This window comes from Sceloporus occidentalis, unplaced genomic scaffold (genome assembly GCF_023333645.1).
Source record: "Sceloporus occidentalis isolate IW3139 unplaced genomic scaffold, rSceOcc1.0.p SCAF_5, whole genome shotgun sequence".
NCBI classification, from domain to species: domain Eukaryota; kingdom Metazoa; phylum Chordata; class Lepidosauria; order Squamata; family Phrynosomatidae; genus Sceloporus; species Sceloporus occidentalis.
The window spans coordinates 88,573,286-88,594,623 of NW_028316985.1; the positions used below are offsets into that span (position 1 = coordinate 88,573,286).

The 21,338-nt window shown below is 39.7% G+C and overlaps 1 protein-coding gene across 3 annotated transcripts in view; it reads left to right on the forward strand.

Annotated features, from left to right (window-relative positions):
- The window catches only part of LMNTD1 (lamin tail domain containing 1), a 235,100-nt gene that overhangs the window by 114,601 nt on the left and 99,161 nt on the right, over positions 1-21,338 (forward strand). For all 3 annotated transcript variants that reach the window (XM_089524667.1, XM_089524668.1, XM_089524669.1), the window contains exon 4: positions 14,646-14,747. In XM_089524667.1, the coding sequence (XP_089380793.1) occupies positions 14,646-14,747 (102 nt within the window). The remainder of the gene's footprint in view (positions 1-14,645; positions 14,748-21,338) is intronic.

Genomic DNA, 21,338 nt, shown 5'->3' on the forward strand with positions numbered 1-21,338 from the left:
TCTTTGTCAGCTAGACATTCAGCCGGTTAACATGAACATTAACATGAACAGGCTATTATTTGAGGGAAATGGGATTAATTGAAAGTTAATCCAATGTTTCTTTCAGTGAAGTTGCTTTCTCTCCAGTTTGTGTAATGGCACAGCAGCCTACCAACATCATAACATTCAGCCATTTATGTATCAGCACAAATGTTTACGTTTTTAATGGTTAACACACTAGAGATGTTTTCAGTAGTGTGTGCATTGTGTAACACTGTTAACGGCTACCAATCTCTATGTTACTAATCACTGTTCAGTTATTTCACATTAAAGGCCTATATTATTATAATCATAAATAACAAGTATTATTCGTAAAATGTTTCCCCATCACTTCTAGTATAGGAAGCTTTGCTCTGTTGCACAGTAAACCATGTGATGCAAATAAGAGTGGAGAAATAATATCAACCTCATGCTTCCCAATGAATTAGTTAGGTCAAATTCTAAAAAAGGTTTTTACTGCAGTTGTAAGTATTTAGTAAAGACCTCTTCCTTATGTTTGGATAGGGTTGCCATAAATCAGGACCTCCAAACCGGGAAAAATGTAGCACAAAATTATGAAATGTAGGAGGCCTCGGTCTCCTCGGAGGCCGGGAAATGGCGCAGAGCCACTGGCGATCGCCAGAGCCTTCCCTCCTTCTCGGTCTCCGCAGAGGCCGGAAAAGAGGGCGCGGGGCCACTGGCGATTGCCAGGGCCTCCTCTCCTTCTCGGTCTCCGCGGAGGCCGGGAAAGAGGGTACAGGGCCACAGGTGATCGCCAAGGCCTCCCCTCCTTCTCGTTCTCCGCAGAGGCCGGTAAAGAGGGCGCAGGGCCACAGGCGATCGCCAGGGCCTCCCCTCCTTCTCGGTCTCTGCGGAGGCCGGGAAAGAGGGCGCGGGGCCGCTGGCGATCGCCAGGGCCTCCCCTCCTTCTCGGTCTCCGCAGAGGCCGGGAAAGAGGGTGTGGGGCCGCTGGCAATCGCCAGGGCCTCCCCTCCTTCTCGGTCTCCGCGGAGGCCGGGAAAGAGGGTGCGGGGCCGCAGGGAGGTAGGGAGGATGGCGCGGCCGCACACAGGAGGCGCTGCCTTCCCCTTCGCCTCCTCCGCCCCAGGCCTCGCTGCCCTCCTCTTCCTCTGCACGGCCATGCGAGGTGGAGGAGGAGGAGGGCAGCGAGGCCCCGCAGGTTGCAGCGCAACCCCGCTGCAACCGGGGTTGTCCCGGTTTTTGGCGGCACCCGTGACAGGAGCGGGCAGGTGCCGCCAAAACCGGGAAAATCCCGGTTGCAGCCGGGTTATGGCAACCATATGTTTGGATGATCTTTTCATCCAAAGATATCAGCTTGAAAACATTGGAAATGTGTTGTTGTTGTTTTTAAATTGGACTACAAATTGCAGAAGCCACCAGCCAGCATTATACTTACTGGGTACTTTGTGAGCTGTAGTTTAAAAAACAAACACAGACACAAGTTCTGTATTTGTTTTTCTATGGGTGCAATTGCCACAGAGAGCTGAGATCATCCAGAGTACATGAAAGCTTGTATCCCAGTATAAAAAATTACAGTAAATTAATATTACAGATGGATCTTGTAGCACCTTTGAGACTAACTGAAAGAAAGAAGTTGGTAGCATGAGCTTTCATAGACTTGAGCCTACTTCCTCAGATGCATAAGATGGAGTGGAGAATCCAGAGACAGACCTATGTAAACCAATTGTGTGTGAGAATGTCAATTCAAATTCAAAACCTTGTGGGTATAGAGACAGGTATGCCTCTGGATTTTTCATACTAAACCTGCATCTGAGGGAGTAGGATCCCTTTGCTTACTGATTTTCTAGACTAAAACAGTAATATTACATAAATAAATAAATATGTGCTTGCACAAACACACCGATACACATAACCAGAGCACAGCCTTTTATGGAAATGGATACAATAAAAATAAAAAGCCAACACAACCAAATGAGACCAGAATCGTACAGATGAAACACAGTGGGGTTACCCAGTTTACAGCAGAATATTATTTTGGGGGATGTTGTTAAAGGAAATCTGCAGCTCCTCCTTGTACAATATCCCTCCCAGTTAAGCCACAGTTTAATGCCAATGGGGCATGCTCTTACATTAGCAGCTGGAGAGAAAGGGGCCCGCAAATAGCTTCCAGCTGCAGACATGTAGCTGGGAGAAAGAAACGGTCTTTGAGATGCTCCATGCAGACTATACACATTCCCTGGAGATCCATTAATGTGATACCTATTCCTTTCCTCAACCAGCCCAACTGGATGCTGATGAGCACTCCATGCTCCTGGAACCTACAAGATTTACCACCCTTGATTTTAAAGGAAAGAATGGCTAAATTTCAGCAAATATAAAGAAAACAACAAAATGTTTATTTTAAAAGCTAGTTACACACAACAGCCAATCAGATTGATATAAAGTGTTGTTGTTCTGTGCCTTCAAATGGTTTCTGACTTATAATGACACTATGGTGAATCTCTCGTGGGATTTTCTTGACAAGATTTGTCCAGCACGAGTTTGCATTTGCATTCCTCAGAGGCTGAGAGAGTGTGACTTGCTGAAGGCTGAGCAAGGATTCAAACTCTGATTTCCAAGATCTTAATCCAGTATTCAAACCACTACACCATGCTGGCTCTCATTAGTATAGTATAGTAAAGTATACATGTGCGCAATTAACATTCAGTATGACTTAAGCTATTACTGTGCTCCACTGTACTTCACTGACATCACGTGAGGTTTTAGTCCTTAAAGTGTGCCTAAAGGAAAGGTCTCCCTGAAGTAATGTCCTCTACAGCTAGAATCCACACTGCTGGACTTGTTCAGTGCAGCAGAATGTCAGATACAGTACTTTTCATTTTGCCCATATTCCAAAAAATGCTGAAATAGCACACAGCTCCTGCATCCCTAGATGGTTGTTTTTATACCTATAGTCAATTTACCAACATAGATTTTAGTTCAAGGACACAAATAATATTCACACACCAGTTTTAGTATTACAGTTAAAGAACATAAAGAACACTAAATGTACTTTCCCTCATTTCCTGGATCTATACAGCATTGTCCAACACTTTTTATTTAATATGGCCATAACTTTAATGTACAATGTACACATAGGTGATTATGTTGTATTTATACTCTTTGTATTAATTTCTATATGGGTAAATTACTGTTTATTTTTATTTAAGGACACAGATTTGCATGTATTGTGGATTCCAAGTCTTTTTGTGTAGGTATTGGTGAAAAATAATTCTTTATTTGTTGATTATTCCATTGAGGATACCAACATTTCCATAGAGAAGTTCTTGACAAATTTCAGACTATGTTGTGTGTGTGGAGAGGAGGGGGGAATTGATCAGTTATACTGTGTGATCAGAAATATAGTCTACATCTCCAGTTGTCACCAAAAAAAATTCAATTTAAAAAGTCTTTAAAAAACACCCAATGCTATATATGCTAAATTATTTAAAAATCGATTAAGTATTTGTAAGGAGAGTAAAGGGCTCTAATTGCTTTTAATCCCAGCATTGCAGTGGTGTTATGCCAGCAGAAGACTCAGCCGCCTTGCTTATAAACCAGTTTTATACCATCTAGCATTTAACACAAACTGCCTGTGGAAGTACAGTTATGCTCCCTGTCCAGTTCTTTTCTCGCTATCATCCTTCACCATGATTGAACATACCTTCTTTTACTGCTTGATCCTTCAAGGGCATTGAGAAAAGCTAGTTTCAATGTGCTGGATAGCTTGTCTGAGCTCTTCTGTTTATTGCTGTTTTCACCACTCAATGTAAGTAACCTAGTTCCTGATGAAATTGGGAACTTAATTTGTATGCAAATTTCACCACGGTTACCATCTTTCTTTTCTTTTTCTGCGCAGTAATATCACATAGAAGGACATTTTGCTTGAAGTGCTAGTATCCATCTGAGTGCTTTTAAAACAAAAACTTTAAGGAGCTACATGTTTGGGGTCTCATGGGTTTTATAGGACGTTGTCCTTCATATTGATCCACCACTGTGCGCATCAGAAGCCTCTGCTCCATGAAGTTTGGCAATAATGTTGGTAATAGTTTTTTGTGGGTTTTTTGGGCTATGTGGCACCAGAGAAGATGCTAGCCACAGATGCTGGCAAAACATTAGGAATGAACTCTTCTAGGACATAGCCACATAGCCCGAAAAACCCACAAAAAGCTATGGATGCAGACCATGAAAGTCTTCGACTTCACAATATTGGTAATACTGGGAGCTTCCAACCCACTAGGGACTGGTATCAACATGCTGATATCAATTATATTAGGGACAACTATAAAATACAAGTCCAGCATAATTCCATGTAATTTTATGGCATACCTATCAGAACAATAGGAGCAATACATTTTGCACTGTAATGATGTTCTCCTCTTCTTGGCATTGACAGCGATAGTGGCTGTAACAGTGGCAGCAAGAAGCAGACCAGATGAAAGGACGACAACAGCCGGGAGGAGGAGGGGAGAGGAGGAAAAGGTCCACAGAGGCATAAATGGAAAAAAGTAGGCCTGCAGCATGTGTGTGAGAGGGGAAAGTGTGGGCAGATGAGAAAAAAGAGAGAAGACTTTTCCTCCTCCATTGCTCCTTTTCCAGTCTGGAAGAGGCAATGGCATGTGTCCTTGTGTGTGCGTTGGACTGCACTGGAAGAGGCAATGGCATGCGCACCATGCCGCAGACACGTGCCCCATGGTTTTCAATGGAGCTCCAGCATATGCAGTATTTCCCTTACATGGGGGGGGGGTCCGAAACAGATCTCCCACATAAGGGAAGGACACACTGTACATTGATAATATATTAACACATATAGCACTTTGAAAGGTACTAAAAGTATTGTATATATAATGGGGTTGGATTATTGAGACAGAGGATGCTGGTTGTTTTTCAAGTAGTAGGAGTCTCTTTTGGTATTCTTGGGAGCTTGAATGAACATTTCTTTATTAACTGGATTTGTACCTGATGTTTGGTGGTGAACTGGTGACTGGGATCTAGCGCATCTTTTCTATTGCATTCTTATACTCCTACCTCATTATTGCTCTCAGACCACTCCAGAAACCTTTGTTCCTGCAACTTCTTCCTGTGAGCATCTTTATTTTTCACCTTGTGCATTTTGTTCAGTGGGTAGGCAGTGGTGAGAAATGGGGTCTTAAAATATTCATACAGTTTCTTCCTCTCCAATTCAAAATAGAGATGAGGTTTCCCCTTCATAGAAATCTTAGAATCACAGAGTTGGAAAAGACCTCAAGGGTCATCCAGTCCCCTGCCATGCAGGAATACACTATCAAAACACTCCCTGCAACAGATGGCCATCCAGCCTCTGTTTAAAAACCTCCAAAGAAGGAGACTCCACCACTCTCCGAGGCAGCAAAGACAATAAAAAAGTTACCATGAGTTCTCCTTAAGGTCTTCATAAATTGGAAATGACTTGAAAGCACACAACAGCAACAATAGCAGCAGCAGCAGCGAAGCATAATGTAAATTTAAATACCAAACCTAGAATTAAGTATAATAAATGTCCCTTTTTAAGTGTAAACACAAATAGCATACTTGTCCTTGGGAGTAAACATAATATGAGTATATTGGCACTTTTTCATTAACTTTCCTATCACTGTAGCCAACCCCCCAAAAAAGTGTATCATCTGTTTGGATGATAAACTTTTGTTTTGTTTCTTTGGACTAGCTGTCAGAAAAATGAGGGAAGGATTAAGTTCTCTCTCTTCAGACCTTTTAAGGCATATATATATGTATATAGTTTAGGGGTTGTACCCAGGCTTAGTCAATGAAATTCACTGAAATTGGTGAGACTAAAGTTAGAAACAGTTAAATCACCTTTATTTCAATGACTGGTACTCTAAGTACCTGGATACAGTGTTTCATGTGCTGTGCTTCTGGGTCTAGCAAAAACAACTGAAGTTCATTACCTGGAAATGTAAACTGCCTTGCTGATCTGGTTGTACAGTGGATCCTTGTTATACGCTGAGGTTTGGTTCCAAGATCCCCCATGTATAACAAAATCCGTGTATGCTCAAGTCCCATTAAGTATAATGACATAGCAAAATGGTGTCCCTAATAAAAAATGGAACATCAAGGTAAATTGATACTTTTTTGGAACATTTTCAAACCGTGTATGCTTGAATCCGTGTATAAAAAATCCGTGTATAAGAAGGGCCGACTGTAGTTTGAAATCCTCTTTCAAGGCCAGAGCACTTGTACATGTCTTCAAACTTACAATTTACCTAAATGAGTTGGGCCAGTCTTTTATATTCTTTAAGGGTTGCTGCTTATGTTTGCTTCTTGATAGTCTCACATAGATATTTATTTATCTTTCCTCGTGTTCTTTTCTATGCTTGGGAGCAAGAAAAACAGGGAAAATTCAGTGACTATGGGCCCGTTCACACTTACAGTTATAGCACCTGTAGTTTGAGGGCATTCGTATTATTTTTACCCCTAAAAGCTTTCTTGGCCAGACACCAGTGAGGTCTAGTGCCTCATCAAACTATAACACCAGGTTTCTGTAGGATGTTTGCCAGGACGTAATGTGGAAATCACAGCTGTGTAGTCTTAAAGGTTCCAGATTAAGATACACAAGTTGTGAGATAAAGATAATAAAAATCATCAACAAGAAAAATCTGTGAGAATGTCAACCTAATGAGAAGGAGGATACAAAAATGCATTTGATATTTATGTCACATCAGAAAAAGCGTTCAAAACTTCATAGCACAGAACCCTAAGCAAATTTACTTGGAAACCAGCCCCACTGTGTTCAGTGTGGTTTACTCAATAGTAAGTGTCCTTAGGTTTACAGTCTCAGCAAAAGAAGATATAACAGCTTTTTTATTGTCTTCTACCCTTCCTTGATTCTGGAGATACATTTACAACCTGGGTTTACAAGGCTGGTTGGCAATAGTTACCTCAAATCTTTCTCTTGAGCCATCTATCCAGCTGCTGCATTTTGTCTTGGAAAATTAATTTTAAAAAGAAGCAATTGTTTTTGCAAGCAGCCTTTGAATCACATCCGATTCAGACTTTATAGCATTACAACAAAGTATTCCATTTAAATGCATAGTCAAGCCTGCATCATTATTCCTCAATTTGTCTGAAATAAGAAAGCGTAAACTGATCTAGGGAAGAAAATCCACACATTAAGTTGGTATTTCTTTTCACAAATTGCAAATTCAAATCACTGCGGAATAACTCAAAGATGCATGGCATTTTAAGAAACTTAATTAATGCAAACATTTATGTGTTGTGTTTAGATAACACAATCAAGCATTCTTAACATTTTAATAAAGCCAAGTACAGAGATTTATGATTGTACCTGAATTTATTTTGGCTTGGCATCTCACTATTTTTCATGTGTTAATTACCCAATCATCTGCACTGAATGACTTTCAGAGTCTTTGCAACAATTAAATACATCTAAAATACACTTGCTAGGAACTTCATTTACATATACTTTGCTTTTCAGTCACTGGTATTGAAAGGGACAGCTCAGAAACACCAGAAGTGATGATGCCATAATAACTGTGACATCTGTCAGAGCTTCGGAACTGGCATAATGGCTTTGAGAGGTTTAGTGTTCCCAAGAAGAAAGAAAGTGAATTTTCAGAACCTGAAAGAATTCAAGTCTTGGCATTGCTGTCATTCATTATAGTTGTGGCTGAGATAGTATGAACCCCTTCCCCAAAAAACACGTCCACAGGAAGAGAGCAGCATCTGAAGTCAGTAGAAACTATGCAAATGCCCATATATATCTTGACTAATTCTCAACACAACTGAAATCCAAACTGTGTCCCGCCATTCTTCTTTTCTCTACATTTTAAAAATTAAAAATTAGCCTTTGGAGGCTGTGCATTGGACTACTGAACAAAAACAGACAAGGAAAGGCCGTATAACCCTTCCCTTCCCTCATCCTGGCTTGTCATTAGTAAAATATAGATTGCTGCCAGCTTTGTTTCCTCTTTTACCATATTTACTGTTAGCTTTGCATTGAGATTTGTATGAATTTACACCCTAGGTAGGAATTTGTTGACCATGTCCATTTGCCTTTTGATTCATACCACATTTCGGCCTTTAACTAATTAACTATCAGTCATACAATTAACCATCTCCATGTTAAGTTTTTAAGTATATTGCACCATTGAGACTTTTATACTAAAACATTTGTGGAGTTCGTTGTCCTAGATTTCACCTTGGGCTTTATTGTCTTAATAGCTTAATTAGTAAAGTGGTTATTAATATCTAGAGGCAATTAATTTCCAACGAATTATTTTTAAAGTAAGATCTTAAGTATGCAATTAACATTTTGACAAGGAAACTCCAGGGGGAAAAAATCCCTAGAATTTCCCCCCAAATCCATTCAAACGGTTTGATATGCAATGGGGATCTTGTAGCACCTATGAGACTAACTGTGTGAAAGAAGTTGTAGCATAAGCTTTTGTAGGCTTTAGTCTACTTCCTCAGATGCATGGAGTGAACTGATGCCAAGGAAGGACCTTTATAATCAGGTCATATAGCCATAGAAATATAAAACCTGTGAGTATGGTGATGAGGTGATAAGTTCAGTTTCAACTATGTTGAGCAACAAAGGCAAGTGGAAAGATATTGCCTAAGGCCATGCTGGGTGGATGACAGTCTGAATGGCAGAAGGAGTTTTGGAATGTGGTGTGTGAAGCTGGGAACTAAAACAGAGATGGGATAACCAGGCCAAGAACATCCTCATGATGCTGGTGTGTTAAGCAGTGTTATAATATGTGTAGTGTGCCAGGAAACCATTGCCTCTGTTCAACTCACTGCTGATGGACTGCAGTTTGTGGAAATGTTCTGGTTCAGCTGTTTATCTTTCCAATCTTCCTTCGTAGTTCTTGTGTTCAAGAACTGCTGTCAGAAATGGAATGCCCAGGAATACTTAAATGTTCTGCAACTGGTTTTTATATATTTCCATTCCTAATATCTGATTTATGGCCATTATGCTCTGGCACAGAGACTAGCCTGTTTGCCCAATTATTGACAGAAGATGTCATACATCACATTAGAAGATGAGCAAGCCAAAGTGCAAATGGACATATTTGGGTTTTAAAGCCCAAATTGACATATTAGTTATCCTGACTAGTAGCCATTGATGCCCAGTTCTCCATGAATTGATTCAATCCACTTTTAAAGCCATTGAGTCTAGTAGCTACAAGTTCACAGCCACAGTTCCACAGTTTAAGTACGCTCTATGTGAAGGAATACTTCGGCCTGTTACAGACTGCCAAAATAAAGCTGCTTCGGGTCTCTTTGGAGGTATGCTGTTTAAATGATGCATGCATCCTAAGAATCCGGAAGCTGCACCAAAGCTGCACGCCAGTGCTTAGGAATGGAGTGTGGCTTTGGTGTGACCTCCGGACTCTTAGGACCCATGAATCATTTAAATAGCATACCTCCAAAGAGACCCGAAGCAGCTTTATTTTGGCAGTCTGTAACAGGCCATTGAAACACCATACCTCCACTGTGACTCGAAGCAGCTTTATTTGGGCTGTCTGTAACAGGCCTTTCTTTCATCTCTCTTGAGTCTCAGACCATTCAGCATCAGTGGATATATAGTACTGAGTTCTAGTATTGTGAGTGACAGAAGAAAGCTTCTCATATACTGTCTCCATTCCTTACATAAAGTACCTCTATCATAAAGCATTTCTATCTTACCTCTGTCATGCTTCCCCTGTCTTCCTCTTTTTCTAAGTGGAACAGTCCCAAACACTGTCGTTGTTCCTCAAAGGGGAAGGCCCTCAGTTATTTTGGTTGCCACCTTCTGGACTTCTTGTTCGTGAATGCCTTCAAGTCGTTTCCGACTTATGGTGACCCAAAGTGATCCTATCACGGGGTTTCCTTGGCAAGATTTGTTCAGAGGAGGTTTGCCAGTTACATCAGGGATAAGCAAACTGTGGCCCTGTAGATGTGGTAGGATTGTAAATTCTATCATTTGTTATGGTTGGTTGCTTGCTACCATTGGCTAGGACTAGTGGACATTGCAGCACAACAGCAACTAGAAGACCACAAGTTCTCCCATCCCTGGATTCAGTGCAAATTTTTACAAGGAATTGGAAGAAATGATAGGCTCTCCACCCACACTGTTAAAAGTAATTGCTAACAAAGTTGAATGTTTCCAGTAAGTTCTAAATAGCTAGAGACCTAAACATGCTTTCTAAGCTGATTTGTGTTTTTCTAAAGAAAAAAACTACAGAAAACTAGACACTTCATCCAACAAAAAGTGCTTTTCACAGCTTCACATTGTTACAGACTTCAACCAGTGCAGTGGTACTCCACTCATTGTTGTCAGCAGGAGAGTATGATTCATCTTGATTAATTAGGGATCTTTATTTATAAGCTAGCTCTTATGGTTACAAATGAAATATGATTTGCTCTGGGCTGCAAGTTTATCACCCTATACTTGATGACTCACAGATAATTGTGGGAACAGACGCCACTGAAAAACTTTGCATCTGAGCTGCTGCGAGACCTCTGTTTCTGGCATGAGACTTATGAGACCGTTACTATTTGACGCTGCATCAGTGAAGTGACGCATGTGGGCCTGTGTGCATTCACAGAGGAGAAACAAAACCAAAAAGCTCACAAGAAATCACTGCTCGCTGCAGGAAGGCAAGGAGGTTTTGCATTCCTGCATTGCTTTATGCCTCTTAAAATGTCACTAAATTTTTTGTCAGGAAGAAAAAAGAGTTTTTACATTTGGCTTTTGACTGACAGCTATGGGAGTTGGAAGATGGTCCCAACGGATTGGGGGGAAACAACATCCTGAGCTGGAGTGCTCCTGTCTTCAGGATGTGGGGGTTTCTTGGAGGAGGGGGACATCTTCAAACTCACAGAGTGAGCCTTTCCAGGCCACATAGTTTAGGATCAAGCACTGTTCTTTATCTCTTGAGCTGATTATTATCTTTCCAGGTATGCTGCCTGAGGGAACAAGACCTATAGACTTTATTTACTAGCAAGTACTTTATGAGAAAGCTCAACTCATTAGAAGAGACAATAATGATGGGAAAGGTGGAGGGAAGTAGAATGAGAGGAAGACCACTTGCTAGATGGATGGATGCTATTAAGGGGTGCATCGGTATGAGTTTGCAGGACCTAAGCAGAGAGGTGGAGGATAGGGAGTCTTGGATATGTCTCATCCATAGAGTTGTCATGAATCGGGACCCACTCAAGGGCAGCTACCAACAACAAAAACTTTGTAGTCTGTATTCTCCCTTCCCTTCCCTGTCCTACATTTCCCCCTGGGCACAGTGAAGAAAGTGAACAGGAAGAGAATAGATGCATTTGAAATGTGATGCTACAAGAGGGTTCTATGGATACCATGAACCTTCGAAAAAGACAAACAAGTGAGTCCTAGAGCAAATCAAGCCTAAACTCCCTAGACGCCAAAATGACTAAACTGACACTATCATATTTTGGATATATCATTCACTAGAAAACAATAATAATGCTTGGTGAAATGAAAAGCAGTAGGAAAAGAGGTAGACCACATTACAGGCAGATTGATTCAAGACTTCAGCAGAGCTGTTAATAATTATATCTTGGGGGTCTCCTGTTCATAAATGTGAAGTCAGCTTGACTTCAATTAGCAAATACTCAAGTCACTATACTGGGAGAAAGGTGGGATATAAATAAATTAAATAAATAAAATACAGAGGTCACAATCCAGTGGCATACTCCAGTCTCCAACAGTAGTGGAATTAGACTTTTCTTCCCCACTCTCCTATAGTAGCCTTTTCTGGTGCCAAAAATCTGCCCCCAAAATCTGCCCAATCATCCAGATTAGTTTTTCTGCATACACAGGGATTGTAAGAAAGAGGGGGGCATCACTAATTCTGGAAGAGACAGTGGGATCCAGTAGAAGTACACCGATAAGTAGCTGCGGGGAGGAGGGCATAATGAGGGCATGCCCCAATAAGAATTCTGTTCCCCAAATTAAATTTTCCATATTTATAAGATGTCAAAGACAGGCAACAATACATAATTTACTGGGGCTGTATCTGCGCTGCAAAAATAAACCAGGTTGACACCACTTTAACTGCCATGGTTCAATAATATGGAATTCTGGGAATTGTAGTTTGTTGTGGTACTAGAGTTCTCTGACAGAGAAAGCTGAAACCCACAAAACTACAGTTCCCAGAATGTCCAGATAAGTACTACACAGTAAAACTGTAAGTTTATATTTTATGTAAAAATCATATAAACAGTATACCAAAAATAAGCCAATGGTAAAATAGCGACTATCATTAACAAAAACCTCTATGTTAATTATCTTCCCACAGCTTTGAACATTTCACTATTCATTTTCTTTTACAGTTTTGCAATAAAAGCTTAATTTTGCTTCACCTAATCTCAAAGGCCTACTAAAATATGGTAAACTAAACCAAACACAACTTGTCTAGTGTATGTAATAAAAGCCTCGATTTAGATTTATTGGGCAAACATAAGAGTAAAGCTTTTTCCAGGAAAAAGATTTAATAAAGCCAGTATAGCAAGCTAATATGCAATTCCTCCTAAATTTCACATCACATCTAATCCTTCCTATGAGGTTAATCCTGACTATGAATTTCTTTATATCACATTGTCAGCAATAACAGCTCATAATTAACAACACTTTTACTTCCAAGTAAAATGTCACCTACAAAAATATCAACATTTGCACTGGATCATTCCAGTTTTCATCTTCTCTTCTGCCTTATACTTTTTGCATACACAATCAAAATAGTCCAACCTTTTGCACTTCCTATGGATGGATACATCTGGTGTTTAGCTTTTCTAATTTGAAGGCCAGGGAATGGAGTTACCATCTTACAATATGAGCCAAAAGCATCCAACAGAGCCAGAGATTTTAAGTGGATTTATTTCCAAATCTTACTCTTCTTTTGAAGAACTCTGAAAGTTTTCCAGTAAAGATGTAAAACTTTATGACTGGTAGAAATTGTTTGTTTAGTACTAGTGCTATCTGGAAACATTTGTTGTAGTTTGCTGCCTTCAAGTCAACTTTGATTTATGGCGATCCTTTGAATGAGAGACCTCCAAATCATACAATCATCAACAGCCCTGCAGACTCAGGGATATGGTTTCTTTGACTGAGCCTAGCCATCAGTAGTATGGACTTCCTCTTTCCTACTGCCCTTCACTTTACCAAGCATGATTGTCTTTTCTAGTGAATCATATCTTGAATCTTTCAATTCCCATTTCAAAATGTACTACAGTTTGGTCTTTCATCCCTTTTACATCCAGGTCAGCATTGATTAGAGAAAACACCTTGAAAATTATGCACAAGTGGTATTTGACTCCAGTGAAGCTAGCCAGAATGGTTACAAACCTTTCCTCCAAATGTTGGCATGGTTGTAATGATACTGGCACATTTCTACACATGTAGCTAGACTGCCCCAAAATAAACACATTTTGGCACTTGATACTTGAACAAATTTCACTGATTACCAACCAAGAAGTAAAGTCATGCCCAGAAATGCTTTTGTTATCAATATATGTAGACACGAACTCAAATTTGAAACATAAAAACCTTGGAGATTTCTTCATTGCAGCAGCCCATGTAGAAAGTGCCAGATGTTGGGAAACAGGAGTGGTATCTTTAGATATGTGGTGGGAAAAGGTATGGGGTTTATGGTTACTTGAAAAGCTGTCTGACAGAATGGCAAGTTATTCAGGAGGACCAAAATCAGGACTTTTCATAGACAAATGGTTCCCATTCATTGACTTTGTAAACAAAGACAGAAACAAGAGGAGACAACCTCCCTCTCATCTGAACCTTTGGACAGACATTCTGGACTAGATTTACACAAAGACAGCACTGAACTTTAAAATGACCACTTACATTGAACAGAACCCAAGAAGGAGACCCACAACATAATTCAAAGTTGTGAGATGAATTATTTTATTTTGCTTTATTGTTGTGATATGTCTTGTACATAGTTGTTTACTTATAATAAAAAAATAATTTAAAAATGTTGTTGTTGTTAACAATATTCCAACTCATGGCTTCCTGCTCTAAAGTGAGGCTCCTGCTCTAAGTTCCTTCTTTCTCTCTTACCATGAGTAGTAAAATACAAAATGCCCCTCCATTGGTATCAATGGACTTCACCCTCTCTACCCATACACAGTAGGCCTGAGAAAGAGTGGACCACTGTACTTACTTGTGAGTAAAAAGGTAGTAACTCTGAGCTGTACACTATGTACTTAATATAGTGCATGGACAAGATAATATTTGCATTCTTGTTGGATTGCCATAACTGGTTGATGAGCTGCATTGAGCATCATGGATCACTAGTTGGGCAGGCCTTGGAGGTAGATAAAAGTACAGCAGTTTTGGTAGCTTTTTCTAAACATTATTGTTCATAGAGTGGGATTTTTTTAATGTATGGATGGATCCTCTTATCTCTCCCCTCATACACACTTGGTTGAAAGAGACGGCTGTTTTGCTAAAGCATTACCACCGACACAATTGGGCAGCACTCTAGAGATTAAAGCACTTAGTAATGTCTTTCCATTCTCTCTTTGTTGGGACTACTTTTCCTTCACCTTTATAAAGAATCATCCTTTTCCTCTAACAGCTCATCTTCAAAGAGGCTAACAGCAGTGGAGCCATTGAAAAGCTTCAGTCAGAGCATGTGAACAGTCAACAGCACATCAAAGACCTAGAGGCAAGGCTAGAGGTCAGTGCCTGTCAGTTTGCTGGTAATTGCACTCTCCAGTCACAACAATGCAAAATCTGAAGACGCAGATGGACATTTCCATTTAATTTCCCTCTATGTTTTTCCTCTGCTTAATGTTAAATTGTCCGTTCCATAAAGATAGTCATGTTTGCCATTAACAATGCCTGAATTCAGGGCCTTTGGAGAACTACCCCCTTTCTCCTTGTATCTTTTTTTTTAAAAATTCTCACAAAATACTCTTTGTATAAGCAGGAATGACACAACCTTTGTGTGAATATGTTGGCAGTGATAAATGTTGGCAAAACTGAGATGTAGAGGGATATAAACCAAATATGCAGATCTGGATGGGAAATCTTGAAATGTTACAAGAATAGAAATCTTGAACAGAAAACAACTGGTTTCCCACAGTGAGGCTGGTGAAACGTTTAAATTATTTTTTATTTCAATTTTTAATAACATAATTTGTTTGTGTTTTAATATCATTTCACTTATAATGGATCTTGTTGTGAGCCTCTTTTAAGCTTATCAGACGTCATTTCCAGCCTGATCCGAGGAACTGGCTGGGATTGGAATGGAACGGAGTGGAATGGGAGAGAATGGGTCTTATCTCATGGATTTTGCCGCCAATGCTACTGGGAGACCCCAAGCTATTTCCAAGCTGTTTCCCAGCTGTGCTATGGCCACTGATTTTGAAGAATAGAAGCTTTCCATTCTTCAAAATCATCAGCAAAGCATGGCTGGGGAATGGCTTGGGGACTCTCAAAGAAATCAGCAGCAAAATTCCCGCAATAACACCCATTTCATTCTGTTCCATCTCGATCCCAGCCCATGCCCGGATCGGACTGGAAATGATGTCTGATAAGCTTATCTGAATAACAATTCTGGAAGAAATAAATACAGTGGGCTCTTGGTATCCACTTAGGTTTGGTTCCAGGAACCATCATGGATACCAAAATCCATGGATGTGCAAGTACCGCTGTATACAATGGTATAGTAAAATAGTGTCCCTTATTTCAACTTAAGGTTTGCTTTTTGGAATGTATATATTTTGGGAATATTTTCAAGTTGTGGATAAATAATCCGTGGATATGGAGGGCCGACCGTAGATGATAGTGTTCCCCCACCCCATGAGGGTATGAGATAGAGGCTGGCTATGGTGTGCACATTTCTTCCTTTCTCTCCTTTCTTGTAGCATTCATAGCTGGCCTGTAACAAAATTCTAGGTGATCTCCAGGTTGTACTACAATGACACTGAGAGGAGGGTCAAACAAATCTCTCTTGGAAGAGTCATTTACAGCCAGGGTACCACCATTGAAAAGGCCATTTCTTCTCATCCATCTGCTTCTCATTTAGCTCACATACTAGAGAAGGGCCTACAAAGATTTCATGTAGAGAGTCAGTCCTTCAAGTAGCTAAGTCCAAGCTGTGAGAGGCCTGGAAATGGAGTGGGTGCCAGTGTCAAGCCAGAATGATGCACTCATGTCACTCAGTTAGTGGTCTTGCCACAAAGTTCAGACTTCCCATATACATACAATGTACTGCAGTACCCAATCTGAAGATTACCAGGGTATAGATAAGAAAAGCAGGACTCTAAGCAGAGTCATAGTTGGTGTGCCAGTTGAAGCTGATATTTCAAAAATAGTCCAGGCCACAGAAAACTACAGTAGTCACACACACACACACTATCAGCCTTCAGACAAGATTTCTCAATTTCACAAAAGACTAAATGTTTTTAGAAAAAGGAGCAAGAAAAACAAGAGCCATAGAAATACCACTGATGGAAGAGTAATGCTGCTTTACACTACACTTTTACATGTATAAGAGAGAATTTCAAAAAGTACACCTTTTTGCAAGGCATGACATGACATGCTAACATTCCCTTTTCTGTGGCACCACCTAAGAATCAGAATCCCTATATTTGTTTGCCACTAGTTGAATTAAAGAGATAGAGAAGGGTAAAGATGGAATGTATAAGGAGGGAATTAAAATAATACATCATCTGGTCTAATGCTGCAGTACGTGTTTGGGAATAAAGATGAAAACTAGCTTTGATAATGTTGCAGACTAATATTCTGTTCATTTTTAAACTATTTTTTATAATACAGCAAAAAAAAAACCATTATCAATAATGCATAGGTGACACGGTAAACAAATACTGTCTGACGGCATTAACATTATATCTGACAGGAGTATGGTGAACAAAGATCCCTTTCACACTTAATTATAGCACTATGATTCCACTCTAATTGCCATGACTGCATCCTATAGAATCCTCGGGTTTATAGTTTAGGAAGGCACTGGAGTTCACTGGCTTCGAATTCTTAAAAACTCTCCCTAAACTGCCAATCCAATGATTCCATAGGATGTTGCCATGACAGTTACACAATTATACTGCTATGATTCTACTTGTATCATGAAAGCGCCCCTGATCATCAACTCATATTGCCCTATAATAAATTGAAGTATTTTTCATACTCTGTTGATAGTTTATCCAAGCAGTTCTAAGTGGTTCTGAGATGGGAAGATCTACTGTCTCATCCTCAATCGTGCCAGTTCATATTGGCCAGAACAGTGTGTGTGTATTTTGGATCTGTATTTCCAGCTCCCCTCTTCTCTCAAAAGCAAGGGTGCAAGTGGGAGATTACATATTCCAGCTGGAGGACTAGAGAAATTGATGGGCTGGGTATAAAGAAAACAAAAATAATGACTTTGGAGGACCTACATAAATTCAAACTAGACAATCAGGAAATAGAAATAGTTAAAGATTTCTCATACTTTGGATCAAACACTGTTCAGAACAGAGACTGCAGTCAAGAGACAAGAAAGAGACTTGTGAACGGGACGGCAGCCTTGAAAGAGCTAGAAATGTTTTGAAAGAGTAAAGATATACAACTAAGTACTCAAGTTAGAATTGCCCAGGTCATGGTATTCCCCAGCATTATCTATAGATGTGAGAGCTGGACAGTGGAAAAAAAAATGGATAAAAAGAAAATGAATTCATTTGAGCTGTGGTGCTGGAGAAGAGTGCTGTGGTCAGCCAAAAAGAGAAACAAATGGATCCTTGAACAGATCAAGCCTAGAAGCCAAAATGATCAAACTGGGGCTGTCGTACATGAGAAGGCACAACTCATTAGAAAAGATGATAATGGTACAAAAGGTATAGAGCAGTAGAAAGTGAGGAAGGCCACATACCAGATACAGTAGTTGGATTCAATCAGAGAGGCCACGGGCATGAGTCTGCAAAACTTAGGCAGAGCAGTGGAAGAGATGTCTCATCCACAGGGTTACCATGAGTTGAGGCTGTCTCAAGGGCAGACAACAACAACAGCAGTGAAATACAGTGGCTTTGGATTCAGTGGGTTCAAAGTCAAATCCTTCTGAGCCCCATCAGGCTGTTCCACTTGCTGCTACCAAGAGGATAAACACTGTTCAAATGTAGTGGGCCTCTGTCTTTCCGGAGGGATGCCAACACACCATCCTAACCTTCTCAAGTCACTCAGACCAAACCATTCAAGGGTTAGATTTGCATTTATTTAGTATGTTTCTATATCATCCTTCAGCTAAATGATTCCTAGGGTGCTTCACACACACACACACCCCTAACAAAACATTTGCAGATGTTGTGAGGTCTATTTTTTGTCAACCAATTTTGCTGTTTCCCCTTACTCTTAGTTATACATTTTTAAAAGTATCTGCAAATGATTTTCAGTATTACAAAAAGACAACGATATTTAACAAACAATACTTAATAAACATGGAATGGTTTCATAATGTTCCACAATTACAACATATTTTTATATAGTTCAGGCAAAAACTTTATTGGATTGTTAGCCAAAATGAGCATTGTTATTGTGCGCCTTCAAGTTGTTTCCAACTTATGGTGACTTAAAGGTGAACCTACCACAGGTTTTTCTGGAGCTAAGAGTAGGTGCCTCACCCAAGGTCACGTAGTGGGTTTCTATGACAGAGCAGCAAATCAAACCCTGATCTCCATAAGTCCAGTGCTCAAACCACTGCACCACGTTAGTTCTGCATGGACAAATGGCAAATGGACATGTAGGGAGTGAAAAAACTGCATCTATAACTCTAGTCCAAAAACTGTGCACTGATATAAATGAATAAACTGTGCATTTTTATATATACCACATGTGTATAAAACTGCCTCTGCTTTTTTGACAGAACCAGGCCTGCTGTACTATTCAGTGCTACTTGGAAACTCTGAGTCATTGAATTTCAAATTTCAACTGTTTTCAGAGTTAAATTAGACCAAGGCTCAGCAGAGTTTAACAAATCTGAGTTCTTGACAAGTTAATCAAAACTGCATTGCTTTTTTGCCTTCCTGAAAAACTCCCTCAGCACATATATATACACACACATGCATATATAAACACATAACAAATGTCAGCAGAGCTTTCTGGTCCCCAAGAAGGAAAGAGTGATGGCTAGATATTTTACCTGAATTTTGTCAGAGCAGTGAAATTTCAGCAGAATAGCATTATCATCTTTAACCAAAGTTTGAGGTTCCTCCATGAAATTATGGCCCCTACAGTCCCAGATTATGGGTCTTATAATCAGTCTCTTGCTCCACATTACACAGAAGATCCTATAAGGTTGCTGAAAGTAGCTATTAAAGTAAATCAGGTACTTGTTAAAACAGAAGGGCTCCTTTGATTGTCAAAATTATTGCTTTGTGGCCAGGGAACAAGCTGCAAAACTCCTCACTATTCTCCTCAGAGCTGCTAAATATGTTGTTATGTATTACATTGTTAGTACTACTGTATATACTCAACTGTAAGTCAGTCTCATGTATAAGTCGAGGGCTGGTTTTGGGGCCAAAATTATGGATTTTGATGTGACCTGTGGGTAAGTCGAGGGTAAAACTTAGGGGCATGTAATAAAGGATCTGAAGGATGAAGCAAAGAACTTAAAAAACCCAGCAGGCATAACTGTTTGTACTCATACTAGAGGCTGGAGGGATGAGAGAGTAGAGCGGGGTCAGTGTTCCCAGGACAGATTATGCTCTTGCCTTTAAAGGGATGGTTCCTTTGCTTTTATATGAATTAAAGCACATCAGTTATATTGACCCATGGATAAAGTCGGTTCAGCTTTTTTTGGTCAATTTTTTGACTAACATTTCTAGACTTATGCATGAGTTCATACAGTAATTCATTAACATTTTCAGCAACAAAGTTAACATTTTTTATTTGAGCCATTAAACACTGAAATTACTAATTTTGTACTACTGTATCTTGTGCTGTTTTAATTTGTAAATTTGGGGGCAGTAAATTTAGGGCTTGGGGGCCATTTCCAGTAATTTTAGATTTTTTTTTTCCAAATGTAACTATTCAGTGAGTTTTACAAATGATTATCATAACCTGAAAAAACAAATTCCCCCATAATATTTAATATGGACAAAGTAAATTCATTCATGGTTTAAAGTTGACATGTTAGGACTTAACATTATTGATACCAATCAGTGTGTCTCTCTTCCTCTCCCACATCTCATGCACAATTTCTATTCAGTTTCCTATTTACCACCAACCATATTTCACTATTATGTCCACAGTGGGGAAATATGATAAGCACTTTCCTTCCATATTACAATCAGAAACCCATGAATCATAGTTTACTATTTTTACCTGGGAAGCAATGCTAACCACTGCCTGTCAGCTTAGACTTTATGGCAAACTATGGTTAGTGCTGAACAGGAATCATAAAAGAAGAGAACAGAGAGAGAAAAGGGAGGCAGAAGAACATAAGCCTGGTTTTCTGCTGCATAGGTGGGCATGGAAAGGTTGTGCTTTGCTGCCACCCAGCATTTTAATTTCATTCAATTGTCTGTGTTCCATAAAAGTGAGAAAATGCTGATGGCACATAGAAAACACAATAACATTGTCATGGGATTCAAGACTTTGAAGTTATTCAGCTGCCAGGTAGCAGGGCCTTTTTAGTCATGGCACCCATATAAACGAAGTGACTCTCTAGGAATGCCTGACATGCCACTTGACTGCTTTCTGCGACTGATCAATAAAAACATGCATATTACTAGTACATTCAAAATGGGCTGTTACTTTTTTATGCATTTATATGCTGATTTTTTGTTGTCTAATATTTTGATATTTTGTATATCTGTATAGTTTGATTTATTTGTCACTTTGGGCAATTTTTAATAGAAGAATAGCTAAGAAGGCTTATAAATTGAAAAATAATTTGCTGTTCTGTTGGCTTTTAACAAACATTGTTGCTAACCTTAATTTTGGATGGAGCTGACACTGTAAAGGCTGTGTGAAGGTAGGTTTGTTTTGAAGCTGTTTTCCACCCAAAAATTATTTGTTTGATCTTCCAGGAAAAGAATACCTGGCTATGTTTCATTTGGCAGTGTCAGTGCTCTTAGGGTTGTAGCCAATTGCCCAAAAACTTTCCAAGAATGATGTTGGCCAGCTTTCACCTTGCTTCTCCTTATGGCATCTTTGGATCATATCTCATATCCTCCTACTGTGCCAATTTTGCAGGGACAGTCCCAATTAATCCTCTGCCAACCCAAATTTTCAACTACTTTCAAATTGTCCTGTTTTCTCTCTCCTCTCCTAC